At 41.2% G+C, this 16,866-nt stretch overlaps 1 protein-coding gene across 2 annotated transcripts in view; it reads right to left on the bottom strand.

The window, feature by feature from the left end:
- The window catches only part of kmt2ba (lysine (K)-specific methyltransferase 2Ba), a 38,742-nt gene that overhangs the window by 8,830 nt on the left and 13,046 nt on the right, over nucleotides 1–16,866 (bottom strand). The window contains exons 6-26 of one of the 2 annotated variants that reach the window (XM_049601774.1): nucleotides 15,459–15,735; nucleotides 13,857–13,918; nucleotides 13,529–13,762; nucleotides 12,368–12,477; nucleotides 8,640–9,482; nucleotides 8,351–8,464; nucleotides 8,036–8,182; nucleotides 7,659–7,751; nucleotides 7,293–7,410; nucleotides 6,951–7,064; nucleotides 6,568–6,758; nucleotides 6,375–6,476; nucleotides 6,020–6,136; nucleotides 5,829–5,905; nucleotides 5,265–5,446; nucleotides 3,858–3,943; nucleotides 3,408–3,542; nucleotides 2,575–2,733; nucleotides 2,351–2,468; nucleotides 1,409–1,487; nucleotides 163–323 (exon numbers count right to left, since the gene is read on the bottom strand). In XM_049601774.1, coding sequence (XP_049457731.1) covers nucleotides 163–323; nucleotides 1,409–1,487; nucleotides 2,351–2,468; nucleotides 2,575–2,733; nucleotides 3,408–3,542; nucleotides 3,858–3,943; nucleotides 5,265–5,446; nucleotides 5,829–5,905; nucleotides 6,020–6,136; nucleotides 6,375–6,476; nucleotides 6,568–6,758; nucleotides 6,951–7,064; nucleotides 7,293–7,410; nucleotides 7,659–7,751; nucleotides 8,036–8,182; nucleotides 8,351–8,464; nucleotides 8,640–9,482; nucleotides 12,368–12,477; nucleotides 13,529–13,762; nucleotides 13,857–13,918; nucleotides 15,459–15,735 — 3,519 coding nt within the window. The remainder of the gene's footprint in view (nucleotides 1–162; nucleotides 324–1,408; nucleotides 1,488–2,350; nucleotides 2,469–2,574; nucleotides 2,734–3,407; nucleotides 3,543–3,857; nucleotides 3,944–5,264; nucleotides 5,447–5,828; nucleotides 5,906–6,019; nucleotides 6,137–6,374; nucleotides 6,477–6,567; nucleotides 6,759–6,950; nucleotides 7,065–7,292; nucleotides 7,411–7,658; nucleotides 7,752–8,035; nucleotides 8,183–8,350; nucleotides 8,465–8,639; nucleotides 9,483–12,367; nucleotides 12,478–13,528; nucleotides 13,763–13,856; nucleotides 13,919–15,458; nucleotides 15,736–16,866) is intronic. The other variant, XM_049601775.1, reaches the window with a different exon arrangement.

Raw genomic sequence — 16,866 nt, 5'->3', positions numbered from 1 at the left:
GTCTAATTCAGTGAATATCTTCTCACAGTTCGCTAGATGTACATCTGTGTGTCTACCAAAAAACATCTGGTGTTCGATTGAGAGGAGGGTTGTATTTGTTTGGCTGTTGAGTACATCTAAAGGGAACAACAGTCAGTCAAAAAATTAGAAGTTCCTGCTGACCTCTGTGTTGGTTTGGGCTGTGGACTATGGTGTGATTTTCTTCTTGGTCCCATCTCAGATCTTGTTCCTCACCAGGGAGAGGCGTGCTCGCTTCTGTCACCTTACAGGTGTACTTGCAGCGTCTGCGGGGGTCCACAGTGCTCCAGTACAACCGAGAACATCTGGAGAAGAATGGGAAGAAGAGTCATTTCGAGAACATTGACAATGCTATAGTCAGTACAAAAGTTCCCCAGTCACCAAGTGAGTGACTCAGATCAGTAAGTCTATCGGCTAGAGTCAGGTACCATTCACATTTGAACCGGTGCAGACCCTACTGCAAATTCAGTGTAGCTTTTTATGGTACTTTCCTCTCGCAGTGAAAACAAACATGTGATTTCAGTTTTTCAGTTTTAGACCCCACAGAAAATAAAACCCCTCCCAACCTCCCTCTTCTCTCCCAAACCTGTCCCTACAACCTCCAGCCTGTCACAGCCTGTCACTGTTAACAACAATCACTGTGACTTGAACAAGCTGCAGGGGTGATGTCGTCTCACTTTCTCTCGTGTCGAGACTGCAGCGTGTCAGACCCGTTTTTGACTCGCACATCATGCAACATATACATTCTCATATTGATCTATGCAGCTGTCTTCAACGGCTCCGTGCAAGCTTGTGACTCAGCTGCTTCTCACAGGTCTAACTGCGACCTGAAGTGTTTCTTTACACTTTAAGTCGTATTTTCTCGACTATACAAGCATGAAAGTGAGGCTGATGCCCAATAAAACTCTACGACTTTACTGCCTTACTACATTTAACTATATATTTTAGAGTTTCACTATTATTTTATGATCTTAAGTGTTTCTTGTTCTTCGATTGTATTGTTTCTGATGCTATGTTTTCTCCTTTATTGCTGCTTATTTGATTCTATTGTGTAATCCTTGTCTTCAAGTGTAAACATTTTAAAAAAGTGGTATACAATAAAAGTTTTCTTTATCATTTGTCCTCTCTCTTCTCTCAAACTTTATCAAAGCCAATAGGATTATGAGGGTGAAACATTGTTTAGTGTGAGATAGTCACCTAACGGTAATTAAGTGTCAATAAGTGACCTTTGTGGTTTAGATGACCCAACCAGGTACCGAAACTTGGCCAAGCTGCATTTTACCTTGAATTGGTACTTGACAGTACAGGTGTAACTCGGTTGTTACCCTTCAAAGTTCTGCGTTTGGTACCCAACCCTACCACCACTTGTATAATGCCAATGAGCACTTACTGATAGCCGACAGGAAACAGCATTCTCCCACTTGACGACAGCTCTGTCAACACACCAAGTTTCTGAATCTGCAGAGAGCCTGGAAAAATGAGAAAGGAAAGGTGATGCGCACACTTCAGGATATCCGTCTGATATATTACAGTATTATATTACATCCCTTTATGGAGACACACACCCTGTACAGGATGTAAGAGGCTCACACCAACAACAGACAGATATTAGAGAACCAAATAGCCCTTTGAAGCTTGGTCATGCCGTACCTCCAAGCCAAGGCCCTGGATGGATTACAATCTAGTTGCCTCGAAAAAGCATAACGCAAGATCTCTCTGTAACACCATCAACAATCTTGTGAACCCTGCCCCAGTTACTGTTTGTGCCACAAAGAGGTTTTTGGAGTCATTGCCCCATGGCTTATTAAAATTGCTGATGAATCTTTTTTGTCTGGCCTGCTCCTGGACTATTTTAAACAGGCCTGTATCCAGCCTCTCCTTAAGAAACTTGGCTTAGATCCCACACTGCCCAGTAATTACTGTCTCATATCAAAATTACCACTGATTTCAGAAATTGTTGGGAAGAAAACAACATATTTGACAAATTCCCATCTGGCTTTAGAAAGAACCACAGTACAGACACTGCCCTACTTAGGGTAACCAATGACATTTTGATGAATGCAGACTCACACTGTTCTCATTTTGCTGGACTTGACTGCTGCAGTTGATCACACAATTTTACTCAGCAGACACAGGAACTGTGTCAGTCTGACTGGAACTGCTATCTTGTGTGTGTATATGTATACGTATGTATGTATGTATATTCTGTAAATGGGGGTTCTCTTACTTCTTTGTTTTCTCATATTGTATGACATTGAACTGTGAAGAACTTTGTAACTCTGGTTTAGAAAAGCACTATAAAAATAAAAGTTGTAACATTTTTTTTTCTTACCTATGGTCATGTTTATGGATTCTGGCTCTAGGCCTGTGAGGAACTTTCTCTTGAGATTGATCCCCTCAAAGTCCACATACACTCGCCGAGTCACTTCAAACCCTTTCCCAGACACCACCTGGAAGAGTACGGTAAACCATAAATCAATATAATGTAGAAATAAATCAGCAATTGTTGAGTTGTGCATTGGCGACTGTAAGCTTGAGGCAAGACTGTGTGTGTACCTTTGCACTGACAAGATCCCTGTGTTTGAAGCAGTACATCTTCCTGTCCAGCTGAAACACACAATTCTGAGCACGGGCACACATGAAGTGGAAATTACTCTGGCAAGTGGAGAGACAGCAACCCACAGTGGCTCCGGACTGGCCACAACGATCACAACGCTGCAGAGTAAAGGAGAATCATGTTCATCTTTATACTGACTGTGTGGCGGGATGACATTAGACATAGATGATTATCTGCTGTAAGAAGGGGAATTTTTTATGATTCTTAAAAATGGGGGCAGCACAGTGGTGTGGTGGTTAGCACTGTCGCCTCACAGCAAGAGGGTTGCCGGTTCGATCCCGGGCGTGGGAGCCCTTCTGTGCGGAGTTTGCATGTTCTCCGTTGCATGTTGCATGTTCAGCGTGGGTTCTCTCCGGGCACTCCGGCTTCCTCCCACAGTCCAAAGACATGCAGATTGGGGACTAGGTTAATTGGTAACTCTAAATTGTCTGTAGGTGTGAATGTGAGCGTGAATGGTCGTTTGTCTCTATGTGTCAGCCCTGCGATAGTCTGGCGACCTGTCCAGGGTGTACCCTGCCTCTCGCCCGATGTCAACTGGGATAGGCTTCAGCCCCCCCACGACCCTCAAGAGGATGAAGCGGTTAGAAGATGAATGAAGATTCTTAAAAATGAATAAATGTTAATTAATTTTATATCTTTTTTTTTTTTTTTTTTTTTTTACACAGGTCTATCACAGAGTTATGCATTTTTTGCCTATCCTACATCTCTTAAAGCTAGTGTGACTAATAAAAATCTCACAACTAAAAATATTTATTTCCTGCTAATATCTTACCAGGTGGCGCCCTCTTGAGACGGCACTGTGCACTTGCAGAAGAGCACTCTTCTCCTCGTACACCTCAGCAGACCAAAGGCAGCAGTTAACGTGGGCCCACTCGTTCTGTCCCAGGTACAACAGTCGTCCTGCATCCTGTCAGGAGGACAATACAATCATCTTTAATCTGCTACCACTCTGATACCTGATTAACCATTATTAAGGAACTTAACAAAAATAAACACTGGCTGCTCTTCCTCATCTCATATTGTAATAAAACTGATAAATATATTTGGGTTTTGGACTGTTGGTCAGAAATGAATTCACCTTGAGCTGTAGGGAATAAAGATAGACCTTTTTTGTTATATATAAAATGTGTGGTAGATTAATCCAGAGAATAATCTGCAGTTTCATCAATGATAAAAATATTTATTAGTTGCAGTAGAAACATTGTAGGACAGCAAAACTCACTCTTGGAGCACAGTCTCCATAATGCTGGCACAGGGCACACTGCCTCATATCTTCAGTTCTGGTAGTTTCATGATCACTCTTTACACCTGTGAAGAAGAAAGAGGCGAATATAAACATATATTTTAAACCTGAGCAAGCAAAAATAAGTAGAAATGCACCGATGTGGCATTTCAGGGCTGTGATAATGAATACTTATCTGTTTGATATGACAACTGATGTTATTACTCCAACAAATGCAAAAAAGTAAAGAGGCAAATGGTATTTTTAGATTGACAAGTTTATTTTTATAACACAACAGCAGTGTTTCCTCTAGGTTCAGCGCTATGGCCTGGCAGATGGTCCGGGGGAGGTGTGTCCTCTTAAACACGCCTTCTACCACCTGCCACACCAAATTTCTTTCTGAAATTTAACACTTTAAAATTTCTTTAAATATTTATCAGTTTCTTTTTCAAATATTTATCAGTCCACAATCCACATGAGCTACTCTTCACATCACAATTAATTAGATCCACAGCGCAGCACTTGTTTTATGTCATTTTTGCAGCTGGTTCACTTGTTACTCCTGTAACTTCCTATAACAATGAGAGAAAACAGCATCTCTTTTCTGTTTTATCTGAATATTCTCTGATCTAGCTCAGCTAAAAACACAGAATCCATCAGCATGTTGTTCGCTCCCGAATCTGTTTGTAACTGCCAGTCTACAGATGTTGCCTTCACTTGTTCAGCTGACTTTAGCTACAGTTTAGATTGGAGACATTCAACTGCTCTGCTGTTGTAATAGACATGAACTAATCATACCCCATTGCTTTGTTCATAGACTCACAACGGTGTGCTGCTGCAGTTCATGAACATAGGAGAAACACTGCTATTGATATTTGGTGTTATTTTAGGCATAAAAAAATGTTTTTTTTGGCCTGGTGGGGGTTCTGTTAAATTATAGGGGAAACACTGAACACCAGTGTTTAGAGACCCTTAACCATCCCTGGTATAAAGGATATTTATTTATGTTAAGCTTGTAATAACCTTATTTTTTTTGTTTATTATGTATTCTACTTAATGCCACACATTAGTCCTTAACAACAGGTATGTACAGGCTACAAAATACATGGAAAAAGTTACAGGCAGGGCGGTTAAAATGTGAAACTTCTCCAAATTAATGTTCTCTTTGCTCAACAGGCATTCAATTAAATGCTTGTTTTGCCTCACTTACGGATTTTAATATATTGACTACTGGCCATTGGACTTTTTCTACATTTGCAAATGTGAACTCGGTAAAGATTTGATCCTTCCCTTTTACAAATTATTCCTCTATGAACTACAAAACAGTAGTTGGATGTCCAAACGTTCAGATGAAGATCACATTCCTCAGCATACATGACACAGAACAGGCTACAGTTGTTTCCATACCTTGTGAACACAGAGGGTGGCTGTGCGATACGCTGGACTGCTGTGTAGTGACTGAGTTCAGCACAGGGTCAGGTTTCCCTGCCTGTGGGCCCCTGTGCTCTCTGGGCTGGTATGTCCTCTCCAGCCACTGTGCATAGCTGTGCTCCTTAGATGGTGGAAGGACCGCTTCAGGGAGCATGCCACTACAGAGAGGAGGAGAACAGAGGGGAGCAACACTTTTATTCTCTGTAAGTTATTGGATTAAGCAATCACCTAAATGTCATCGAGCTCAAATAAATACATTTCAATAAAAAAGTTTATACAGTTTTAAATTTCTTTGTATTAAAAAATTTTAAGTGAAATGTTTTTATCATTAAGTTAATGTTTCTAAGTCAAACTTACCTATTTTCTTTCATATATTTAATTACAATGTTGGTCTGTTTACACATTTCTTTATTCTAGTAGATCTTTACCGACTGTGTATATTTTTTAGTTTTCATTTCACACTGGCTTTGGCTATGAATTTGAATAACAAATATATTATATATTGAGTGAATAATTAAGTTTAATGTACTTGGTTATTACCTTGGTAATTCCTCAAAGAACGAGTTCCACTCTTTTAGATGGCTTGTAGGAAACCAGCTGAAAACCTCCTCGATCACCTGCGAGAAAAACAAAATTTGAGTGAGATCAAAGTTAAAAATTGACTGAAACAGTCTTTTTATGCTCATTTTTTTTGGTAAGTAACCTGTAGGAGATCTGGCAGGGGAGCTTACTTTGACATAGTGTGCCCTAGCCTGACTGGTCGGTCTCTGATCCTCAGGGAGAAGCTCATCTTCCTCCTGCTTCAACCACTTCCTCATCACACGGATGACATCTGCATGGAAAGCTTTCTGAGGGAGCAAGAAGGGAAAAAGTAGGTCAGGGTTTCAATCACGAGCATCTCACAAGAGCTGGTGTCACAAAAATAAACAGCAGAACTGATTTCAGTACCCTATCTATTGATTTCTCTCAGCTGAATGTGCTAAAAGTTAGTTGTGAATTACAACACTATTACTGACTTACAAACACAGAGTTTAAAACAGATAGAGATGTGCTGGTTTCCAGATTATCAGGAGGGATTATACTCACTATCGAGGTGTATCCGCAGCCTTTAAACTTCCTCTCCATGGCTTGTAGATCACATACTGGTTGCTGTTCCCTGACGAACTGTGTGTTGTTTGTTTGCTGACACTGAAACACAAAACCAACATTTTTTATTTTTATTTTTTTAATGCCGTTATTCAAATATGCTGCATTAGGACATTTGTCAAAGTCCTCTTACCGCTTTACAGGTAAGGAGGTGCTGTGTAGCATCATTGGAGAGGAGGTCAATGAGCACCTCCTTCAACCCGACTATCAGCCTGCTCTGCAGCTCCGCCCTCAAGCTGCTGTGTTCAGTTTGCTGCTCGTTGCAGGGTGAGCAGGTGAAAGACAATTTTTCTGTTTGGCTTGACAGCATCCCACACAGCTCATCTGTAACAGACAGATACATATTAGAGGATATAATGGTGATTAAGATTAGATCTGCAATATTGTTATATACTACACAATACTATGTGTGCATGTTCCACGTGTATAAATAGTCTAAGTATCATCATTTATTAATTTAAAGCATGCTCCCCTCCATGCTTACAGCTGGCGGAGATAATAAACAATGTTACTCACCCGAAAGTCCTTCACACGTGTAATGAATCCAGTGGCTGCACTTTGAACACCGAATCATCTGTGTGTGTGGATTGTTGTCGTCGTAGCACTTGTGGCAGACGGTGCAGAAATTACCTAATGTAGATTAAGATCAAATTTCAGTTACATCGTCCATTTCTAGAGCCTCACATTTAACTTTAAACACATACTGTGCATACAAGTCCAGGTCATCCTTCTAGGCAACATTAGACCTGATGTGCTGAATAAGTCTGTGAGGTTTCCAGACATCATACAATGTATTTACTGAGCATTCACAAAATGGCAACAAAGCCTTCAGAAAATGCTGTTTGGACTGAGTGTTACCTTTTTTGTGGAGAGCAGTGCAGTCAGGACAGAGGTCCTTCTCGTGGTTCCAGGCCAAATCCCAAGTCTTTCCCGGAGTCACGCCACAGCTTTTACACCGAATGCATGTCATGCACACCTACACATACACAATGATGTCACAAAACAGCAAGCATGAGGCCCTAAGATGGTTCACACTGTAAACAAAGCACATAAATTGTCCATGATGTACACTGTGATGGGTTCTCTGACAATTTTACAATTTTGTGTAATATATATCACTTTAGGTAGATTGTTTGTAGCCCCCAAAATAAGCATTTTCAAAATTGGATGGTATTTTAATATCCTCAAAACATGACAAGGACACTCCTGTTTCAAAGAAATTACCCAGGGCATGTTGCAGTTCAGAGGCTTAGGGTAGGTTGGTCCCAGGCAGGAAGGGTGGTATGAGGTTTGGCATCTCCTGCACTGCAACACCGGCTGGAGAGAAAAAACACAGAAGGGTACATTATTTATGATTTTAATTAATCAAATACATATCTGGCAAACACTGCATCAGCATGTCATCACCCTTTCAAATTCACAAATAGGCAAATAAACGAATGATCTTACAAGACAATATGATCTTTGTAATTATCAAAGGGTATTTATTTGTCCAGTATGAACAGGAGAAATAATCATAGCAATGAAATCATGTTTCAATGAACATATGGGCATCTGACAAGTGTTTTTAAAAAATGGTTAAGTGATGCTGGGTTTCATACCTTTGTGTTCTTGCTACGACGGCCACAAACGTGGCAGAATTTGCAGCGCCTGCAACACCAGTTCTCCTTGTTGTCCTTCTGGGGGCGCTCCTCTGACGACAGACAGAAACTGTGGAAAGGCTCACAGCAGATCTGGCAGAATATCATCTGATGGAGGTGGGAAACACAGGTGTTATTATTGGCACTGCAGAGCACTGAAATACAAAATGTTGCAGAGAAGGGCTTGGAGATATGAAGCGTAACGTAAAGAAGAGCAATATGTCTTCAAACCTTGTTGTTATCAGTAACACTACTTAGGCTCTGGTGAAGCATTACCTCATATCGTCCTTTACTTGCACAGAGGAGACAGACAGGTTGTGGTGTGGTAGGGACAGACGAGAGGACGCTGAGGCCGCCCATTAGCCATACGTTCTGGACAGCGCAGTCCTCCTGGTGGACACAAGGCAAGAAAAAGAAAGCAAAAGAAAAGTTATCAGCGATGATGCATAAGGTCATTCATGTGTCACAACAATAAACACACAATTTGCTCAAGTCTTGTTTATTTCTAAAAGCAGGATTTATATGAAACATGTACATGCCACCTGACACAAGAGCATAAACTCACCTTGAAGTCCACACGAATCTTGTACTTGTCCTGCAACACGCCCTTTTGGGGAAATCCATTACTTAACCCAGTGAGGGTGTTCACTGATGCACACTCTGCAGGATTCTGGGAACGAAGGACATAGTGTGTGTCAGTTGTTGGACAGTTTTGCTGCACCGTCCCTTCTACAGAAGCGTCCTCCTCCTTCTCTTCAGGCCGGTCCCCTTGTCTGTCCTTCTGCTCCTCTTGCGTGTCCTCCTGTAACTCTGTGCGTGGATTGACAGTCTGAGGGAGCACTGGCACAGTTTTATCTTTGTTATCTCTGTGTGTCTCTGTCAAAACTTCTGGGTTCTGCACCTCAGACTCTGGATGTGCCTGAAAACACAACTTTGACGAAACCTCTGACAGAGCTGAGTGCAGTGTGGACTGGGACTGCTGTTGAAATGATGATGATGATACAGGTTTGTGCAAATGCAAGGCTGACTGCACCACAGTCTGGGGCAAACGGTGCAAACATAACATCATAGTTTTTGGTTTAGAGTCTGATATGGGATGTGGTGGATGTGGTGAAGGTGGGGAAGCGGGATGCGTTACAAGTTGGGACAGCTCTGGAGGAGACTGTGGTGTGGCATGTGATAAATGTGAATGAGCAGGCTGTGTTACAAGCTGGGACAATATTGGATGTGACTCTGCAATAGACTGATCCAGACACTGCTTTGGCAAAAACACAGCAGACTGCAGGAGAGAATCAGGCAGACGGTGTAAGTGTATTTGTAGCTGCTGCTGCTTCGGCATTGGGCTTCTGGATGGGCTGGTTTCTGGTAAACTTTCTTGGGGCTCCGTCTCCGCGGTGTTCTCCTGTTCCTGTGGAGGAGGGGACTGCCTAAGCCAACCAGCACGACAGGTTCCAAAGTGACACGTATACTAGTGACATGCAGAGGCGGCGACCGGCAGCAGCCAAAGTGACAGGAAAAGAGAGGAGTGCTATGACTCTGAGAATGTTAGCCAGGAATTAAGTAGTAAGAAAAGGCAAAGAAGAGTTATCAAATGCATTCAGTAGCAGTGCAAACACACACAAAGGTGTGGCTAAGGGTATATGTACACATTAGTAAAGTATGCATGTACCAAGTTCAAAAACAGCCAACTAATCACAAAAACAAATACTTCTTTAGAAATTGAATTACTAGTACTATACAACACTAACACACACTAATAACCATGTTTAGTGGGGCTGTAACGGTTCATATATTTATGTCGAAGCAGCTGTACGCAGAAAACACATTATGTAGACGGACGCACGTAATAGAGAACCAAAGTTTACAAGCGCAAGTTCCACCCGAAAACTTTTAGCTGTATTCCGTTAGCAACATGTGTTGAGGTTAGCACAAGCGGACTGGCGTGCATGGTGGTCACACTATGGTGAGTGCAAATGAAACGGCAGCGCTGGAAGACTCGCCTGCAGGTTTCCCATCAGCTACAACAGCAAAATGTTTTAAAGTATAAAAACATTTTAAAGTGTTAATATTTCTCATTTTTATCAGGATAATTTACCAGAGTTGCCGCCGGTATGTGAAATGTTACCTCAGTCCACAGCCAGAGGACTGTGTCACTTGCACTACGTCTTGGCTTTCCCCAAAACTAACAGCGTAGCAGAGAGGCTGCTCTCCACTGCTGGAGACATGACACTAACATGCACAACACTCCGTCTTCATTTGTCTCATATTCCTGCAAGCAGGAGACCCTAAGGTGCTTTATTAATTAATGCAGTTAAATTCGTAAAATAAAAAGCCTGTGCACAATTTCCCATCCATATTATAGACAAAACTACAGCTAACAAAAATTAGGTAAAACCAGGAAAAGCTGCATGTCACGTTGTTTACAACAGCACTTATACAGACCACATGTTGTTAATTTTGTGTACTTGCTTTGTCTTTATTCTCATATTCAAAGTATGGTGGCTTCCTTTGTTGCTGGTGCGATTCTGAAGGTGGAGGAAGATGGTGTCAATCATCAATGATGAGCACACTCCCACTGTAAACTGTGCATTTTAAAATAAATTTTGGGCGTGAATGCATGTGTATGTCGTAACTTGACAAAACCAGCATTAGCAAATTGCGGCCAATAAACACAGATGGAGATAAATCCAACACTTGGAAGCAGTGCCTATACATAAATACAGGGGAATTTCTTATGAGGAATGGCAGAGGATTCAAGCAGTGCAGATTTAAAAAACGCAAATCATGTGCATTGGCACTAACAAACAAGGCAGAGCAAAGAGGCTTTCAAGGCAGAGCAAAGAGCCTCGACAGAGAACGAGCAAAGTGTTCGTAATTCAGTAGTTCGCCGCATGATTTGAAGAAGTCAATTGCATATGCCAGCTAGAACAAGCAGAAGCAAAGAGTCAGGCAGCACAGCCAAGATTTATGCTTAATCTTAGATCAAATTATGATCAGGTATGACAGCCCTTTTAACATTAAAATTAGTGATGTATGAAAACAATGTTGGATTTTACTGACAAGTTATACTGATGACCAACATTATTATAAATAAACTTATTACCAACAAGCTTAAACTATTGTCGTTTTTAAAATATGGTGCTGCATTATTGGACTTCTCTTAAAATGAAATTTAGAGCACTGCTTTTCATTTACTTTATGTTGTGTGACATTCTCGCTAATTAACAAATCTGTAACTACAATATCTGCTAATTCAAAAATTCCACTACGGAATGCAACCAAATGATGACACGGTTGATTGGACGTATATTTTTGGCCAAATGAAATGTGATTGCGTTGGTTATTTTAGTCTGTCTTTTAGAGCTGGATGGATAGATACCTACAGCACTGTGACCTGCTGTGCTGCACTGTTAAGTCTGAGTAGACGCTGAACAAGGACAGGGATTCAGTGTGGTTATGTTAGCGGCGTTTATCTTGCTGGCCTTTATACATCCATCATGCTGCAGATTGTGGTGTTTTTTTCAGGTGGTTTAACAGGTTAAACACGTCTCATGCACTCAAACAACGGATGATAAAGGTTGATGAACGGACAATTTTTGTTTTGCCTGTCTGCAGGCACAGCATTTGGCAAAGCTTATGACAGGCTCTCTCTGCAGGGTGCACGGGTAACGGCATGACAGTTCTTCAAAAGTGGAGGCTGGCTGTTAGTTAAGGAAGAGCTTGATTTCGTGTGCAGCGGAGTTTTCTACAAGCAGAGCACGCATTTTAAACATCATTATCGCAGTCGATCATTATCATTTCATTGTGGGATTCACGGCCGCGATAAATATCTGATTAACCGTGCAGCCTGAGCACAGCTTAACACATCCATAATTTAAAAAACATGAGGTTAAGCACATGCAAGGTGTTTAATGTGAAGGAGAAATTTAAGCTCAGAAACAAGGAGATTAGCAGGGCTGCATTTGAAATATTAGACTCACTCATTCCAAAACAGATTATTAAATTCAAAATAGATAAAACTAAAAGTAAGATTCAGACCTGGGCAAAGTGTAACTTGGACATATTTGTGTTTATTGTCTAAATATTGATTATTTAGACTGTCCGTTGATCACTTAATTTGAACTGGCAAATTTATTCAGTAAATAAATGATTTTAACAGTGATTTTTGTTTGTATTATTAATTTAAAACAGACCAATAGAAGCAAATAACATATTCCATAAAATACAGCTTGACCCAGGTTTGATCAGGTGGAACACCGGAGGCAAGGGGGGACATGTGCTGTATGTTTTTACTTTGTAAGCTCTGGATCTGCTCCCAGCTCCTCTGGATAACGGTCGTCGAGACTTCACTGCCTCAGTTTGAGGGTCATCTGGCAGTGATGCGCCATCTTGAGAAGCGAGATCTACAAAAGATAAATAGAAGTAAGAAGCAATTTTGATTCTACTGTAGGGTTTCAAAAGCAATTCTGTCTTTGTTGTGTAAAGACACTGTTCCCTCAAATTACAGTAAATTCTAAAACTTTTTTGTTGAGTGATTAATAGTCGTCCTTGGGTTGTGATAGATTCATTATTACTGTGCTTATAAAATATTTTCCAATGCACACATCTTGCCCCCAGCAGCACAGAAGAGTGAACCCAAGATTAGAGTCACTAATTCAGTATTTAACCAAATGTTTCCCCTTCTGTTCCTGAGATATGACGTGGAATAATAATAAGAAAAGTGTTTTTTGCAGAATATTATGATGTCACAGTGAAGCTAACCTTTGACCATTTTGATGTAACATGTCATTTCATCTTTTTTTTTTTTTCTTCTTTTTTTTTTTGATCTTTTTGGGGACCATTTTTGTCTGTATTGGATTATAGGTTATAGTATTATGGTGGGAGAGAGAGGGGATGCTATGCAGCAAAAGGACAGGGTTGGAATTGAACCCACAGCTGCTGTGGAAAAGACATGGCCTTTGTACATGGGGCGCTTGCTGAGGCTGGAGCCAGGAACATGTTTGCATTGGAAATGGCTTTGCTATATGAGGGAGACCTAATTTGCCTTTCTCAAACCTGCTACAGGTCATCATCAGCTCACACCACACAAACAGGACAGAGGAAATAGTAAGCTGTCCAATCAAAATCAATAAGAGTCTCTGTGTGTAGTTAGAAAGGTTTGGAAAGGTGCATGACAGTTAATGTGTAACCCCCCACATACTTACAAAGATATCACGGACAACTGCAGTGTTTGTAATACAGCACTTTGTCTTATTAAAACGGAGCTGCTACTGTCTGAACAACTAATCTTTGCAACTGTTATCTGTCATGAATATAGAAGTGATGACAATTTCTGATATCAAACAAAGCTCTGAAGTTAACGCCAGAGCTCTTCAAACAACTATCTGCAAAAGCAATACAGTGACAAGCAGAGACACACCAATGTTAGAGTTACAAAGACAAAGCTTTAGTTACCTTGGTTGCTAGCAGTTGGCTTAACTTCCAATTTATCCCCCTTTTCTTCTTCCTCCTCCTCTTCTTCCTCAGATTCAGACTTCAGCAGGCTGCTGTAGGAACGCGGCGTAATGTTACGCAAAGACTGCTTCCTGACTCCAGGCACCATTGTAGACGATCCCTCGTCTGCATCTTCAAACCCCCAGTTTGCATCATCACTGCCTGACACAGAGCCCGACGGCCGCCTCGCCTGGACTAAGAAAAAGGAGCCCCATGATTAATGCTGTAAATTCACAAAACATTTGCATGGTTGGTTGCTTGGTTGTTCATCGTCTTATTAGACACATACGTTTCAATGGCCTGACGATGCGCGCATTCCTTGCTCTCTCAATCCTGTCACACTTCTTATATCTGAGGGCAGAAGAAACAGTAAAATGTTATTATGTATTCAAGGCAAAGTGTCTAAAGCTGTAGACATTAAAATGTGTTAAACTGTAAGAGCTGACTTGCCTTCATTAAATATATTGTTTAATCATATGTTTACTGTAAAGAAAGAAATATATTTTCATGTTTCATGTACAAAAATGCTTGACTGAGAAGGTAAAAAGTATTTAAAGCATCACTTATTAAAACATTTCAGAATTCGATTAAGCACTCTGAGCTCTAAAATCATCTAAATTACCAAACTTTCAAAAATGCTCACCATTTGTCTCTAAAATCAGACACTACTTGGCCTTTACTTGCTTGTACTGGCAATGCCCCAAACATTGTTTAAATATAAGGTCATCACAATGTATATGTGATTGATATTATAGTTCGATACCAAGTTAATACATGGTTCAGCATTGAGGCATTTCTTTACTCGCCCAAAGTAAATGTCAAAGTTGAAATGAAAACCATCACAGATACTCGTACTTTGCCTGTAAATCATTTTAGGGGTTGGCAACAGATCGATTGTGCTTAATGTATCATGGCTAGTTCCACATGGGATGGATAAAAATGATAAAACAAAAAAACATCAAGTATAAATTGTCACACCATTCTTTTTAAGCCACTGTCATTAAGACTCGCTTTGGCGTTTCAGTTCCTACGGTTCTCTTCTTCTCACAGGAAAAAAAAGAAGTCATTAATCTGACACATGCATCCCCCCACCCATCCACACCACACTCTCCTGGGCGACAGTGTGAGCAGAAGAGGCACTTTAGTATCTGCAGGTGAGGCATATGTTTATGCACTGCTCAAGACTGTGACTACTGAGTAGCATTTTACAACCATGGAGCACCATGGTCTGCACTTGTAGATATTAAAATATATACTGCAGAGCCGTTAGTTTGTTTCTTGCTCACAGTGAATTAACTCCCATGTTTAATGGCGCCACTGTGACAGTTTAACTTTTTGCTAACAGCTTACAGCAGACAGTTGACCTAAAGCTTCAATTTTACATAAAAAAACATCAACACGTCCAGTCCGAGACGAGCCGAGTGAATCAGGATAAAAGCGCCAGATCTTCGGTTTAACACAGAGCTCAACTTAAATTGATTATAACAGTATTTTCATTAACTTAATTATAACAATAGTTTAACTTTATCATAATAGTACTTTATTTACCTTTATTATAAGAGTACATTTTTTAACTTTATTATAAAAGTAGCTTATTATTAAACGTTATTGTAACAGTATATTAGTAGTTAAGTATTCTAGTCTATAGTAATTTAAAAGAGATTTCAGAATATTGAGGTATATACACATCATGTATTGTGACATAGCTGTTAATAGCGTGATATTATTTACGGGCCTTATCGCCAAACCCTAAATCATTTGCTAAAATTGTATTAAAAGCTCAGGAGAAGTGTGTTAGACATGCCCATTAAACACAGACATATTGCACATTAGAATTAGCTTATTCACCAGCCTGGATCCATAAAGCAATGATCTCAATAGTTTAACTTACATGCAACACTGCCGTTTGGTGTTGGGCCCCCCGAACTTGGGCTTATCGAGGCAGTTGACGCACTTTGCACAGTCCTCCTCTATCAAACAGCCTCTGCAGCGTCCACAGCGCCGGGACCGGACACCCCCGGGTATATACTGACTCAGTTCTTTCCTTTTTCTGAACTTGAGCCCCTTCCCCCTCCCCCTCCTCCTGCGCCGGATGTGTTCCTGAGAGACAACCCACTGAGCCCTGCCCTGATCAGAGATGTCATCGTCATCATCATCATCTGCAACATCTGCAAGCAAGAGACGGGGAGGATGTGTTAAAGAGTCACAACATACGTTTCAAACATCATGAGGTACATGTGACGTGGGGGCGACATCTTCGGATGCCAAAAACTTACTATTCAGTCTGCAGGAGGCATAACAGGTCTAAGTGCTGTGGCTGCAGGTACTTATACACCGATCAGCCAAAACATTAAAACCGCTGGCTGGTGAAGTGAATAACATTGATCATTTTGTTACAATACAATGTTCTTTTGAGGAACCTTGGGTCCTGGCATTCATGTGTACGCACTACCCACCCAAACACCATTACAGACCAATAAACCCCTCCCATGGCAACGGCATTCCCTGTTGGTAGTACAACCCCCAGCAGGACCATGCACCACGCTTCACCACAAAAACAGCTCAGGAATGGCACGGGGGACGTGACTAAGAGCTCAAGGCGTCAACCTGGCCTTCAGATTCCCCAGATCCCAATTCGACTGAACATCCATTGGGCATGCTGGTACCTTACCCCACAACCCACAGGACTCAAAGGATCCGTCAACAACACCTTGGTGCCAGACCACACAGGACACCCCAAGAGGTTCTTTGTCCAGGCCTCGACAGGGCAGAGGCCCCACATAAGATTGGACTTGGCTCTGACCTGTCAAGGCCTGGACAAAGGACCTCTGGGGTTCCAGCTTGTCCCACAGACGCTTGATCAGATTGGGATCTGGGTGATTAGAAAGCTAGATTGATGCCTAAAGCTCTTTGTTATGTTCCTTGGTACATTCCTGAGCAGTTTCTGCAGTTGGACATGGTGCATCGCCTTGCTGGGGGGCTACTGTCTTCAGGGGTACTGTTGCAATGAGCGGAGGTACTTGGTCTAACAATGTTAAGGTGGGTTGAGTACATTAAGGGGCATCCACATGAATGCCAGGACAAAAGGTTTCCCAGCAGAACATTGCACTGTAAGGAAATGATCAATGTTATTCACTTGTCAGTGGTTTTAATGTTTTGGCTGATCGCTGTATACTCATTTAATTGTCTTTTGTCTGTTTGTCTTTCTACAGTTACAAGATACTGCTGGCTGGCTGAAGTGTTGGAAATCTAAGAGTCACTCCAGAATAAAGGTGACTGGACGAACACATCAGAAGTCT

The sequence above is a fragment of the Epinephelus fuscoguttatus genome, linkage group LG17 (genome assembly GCF_011397635.1).
Source record: "Epinephelus fuscoguttatus linkage group LG17, E.fuscoguttatus.final_Chr_v1".
Classification (NCBI taxonomy): domain Eukaryota; kingdom Metazoa; phylum Chordata; class Actinopteri; order Perciformes; family Serranidae; genus Epinephelus; species Epinephelus fuscoguttatus.
This window is presented reverse-complemented; position numbering and strand designations above follow the sequence as displayed.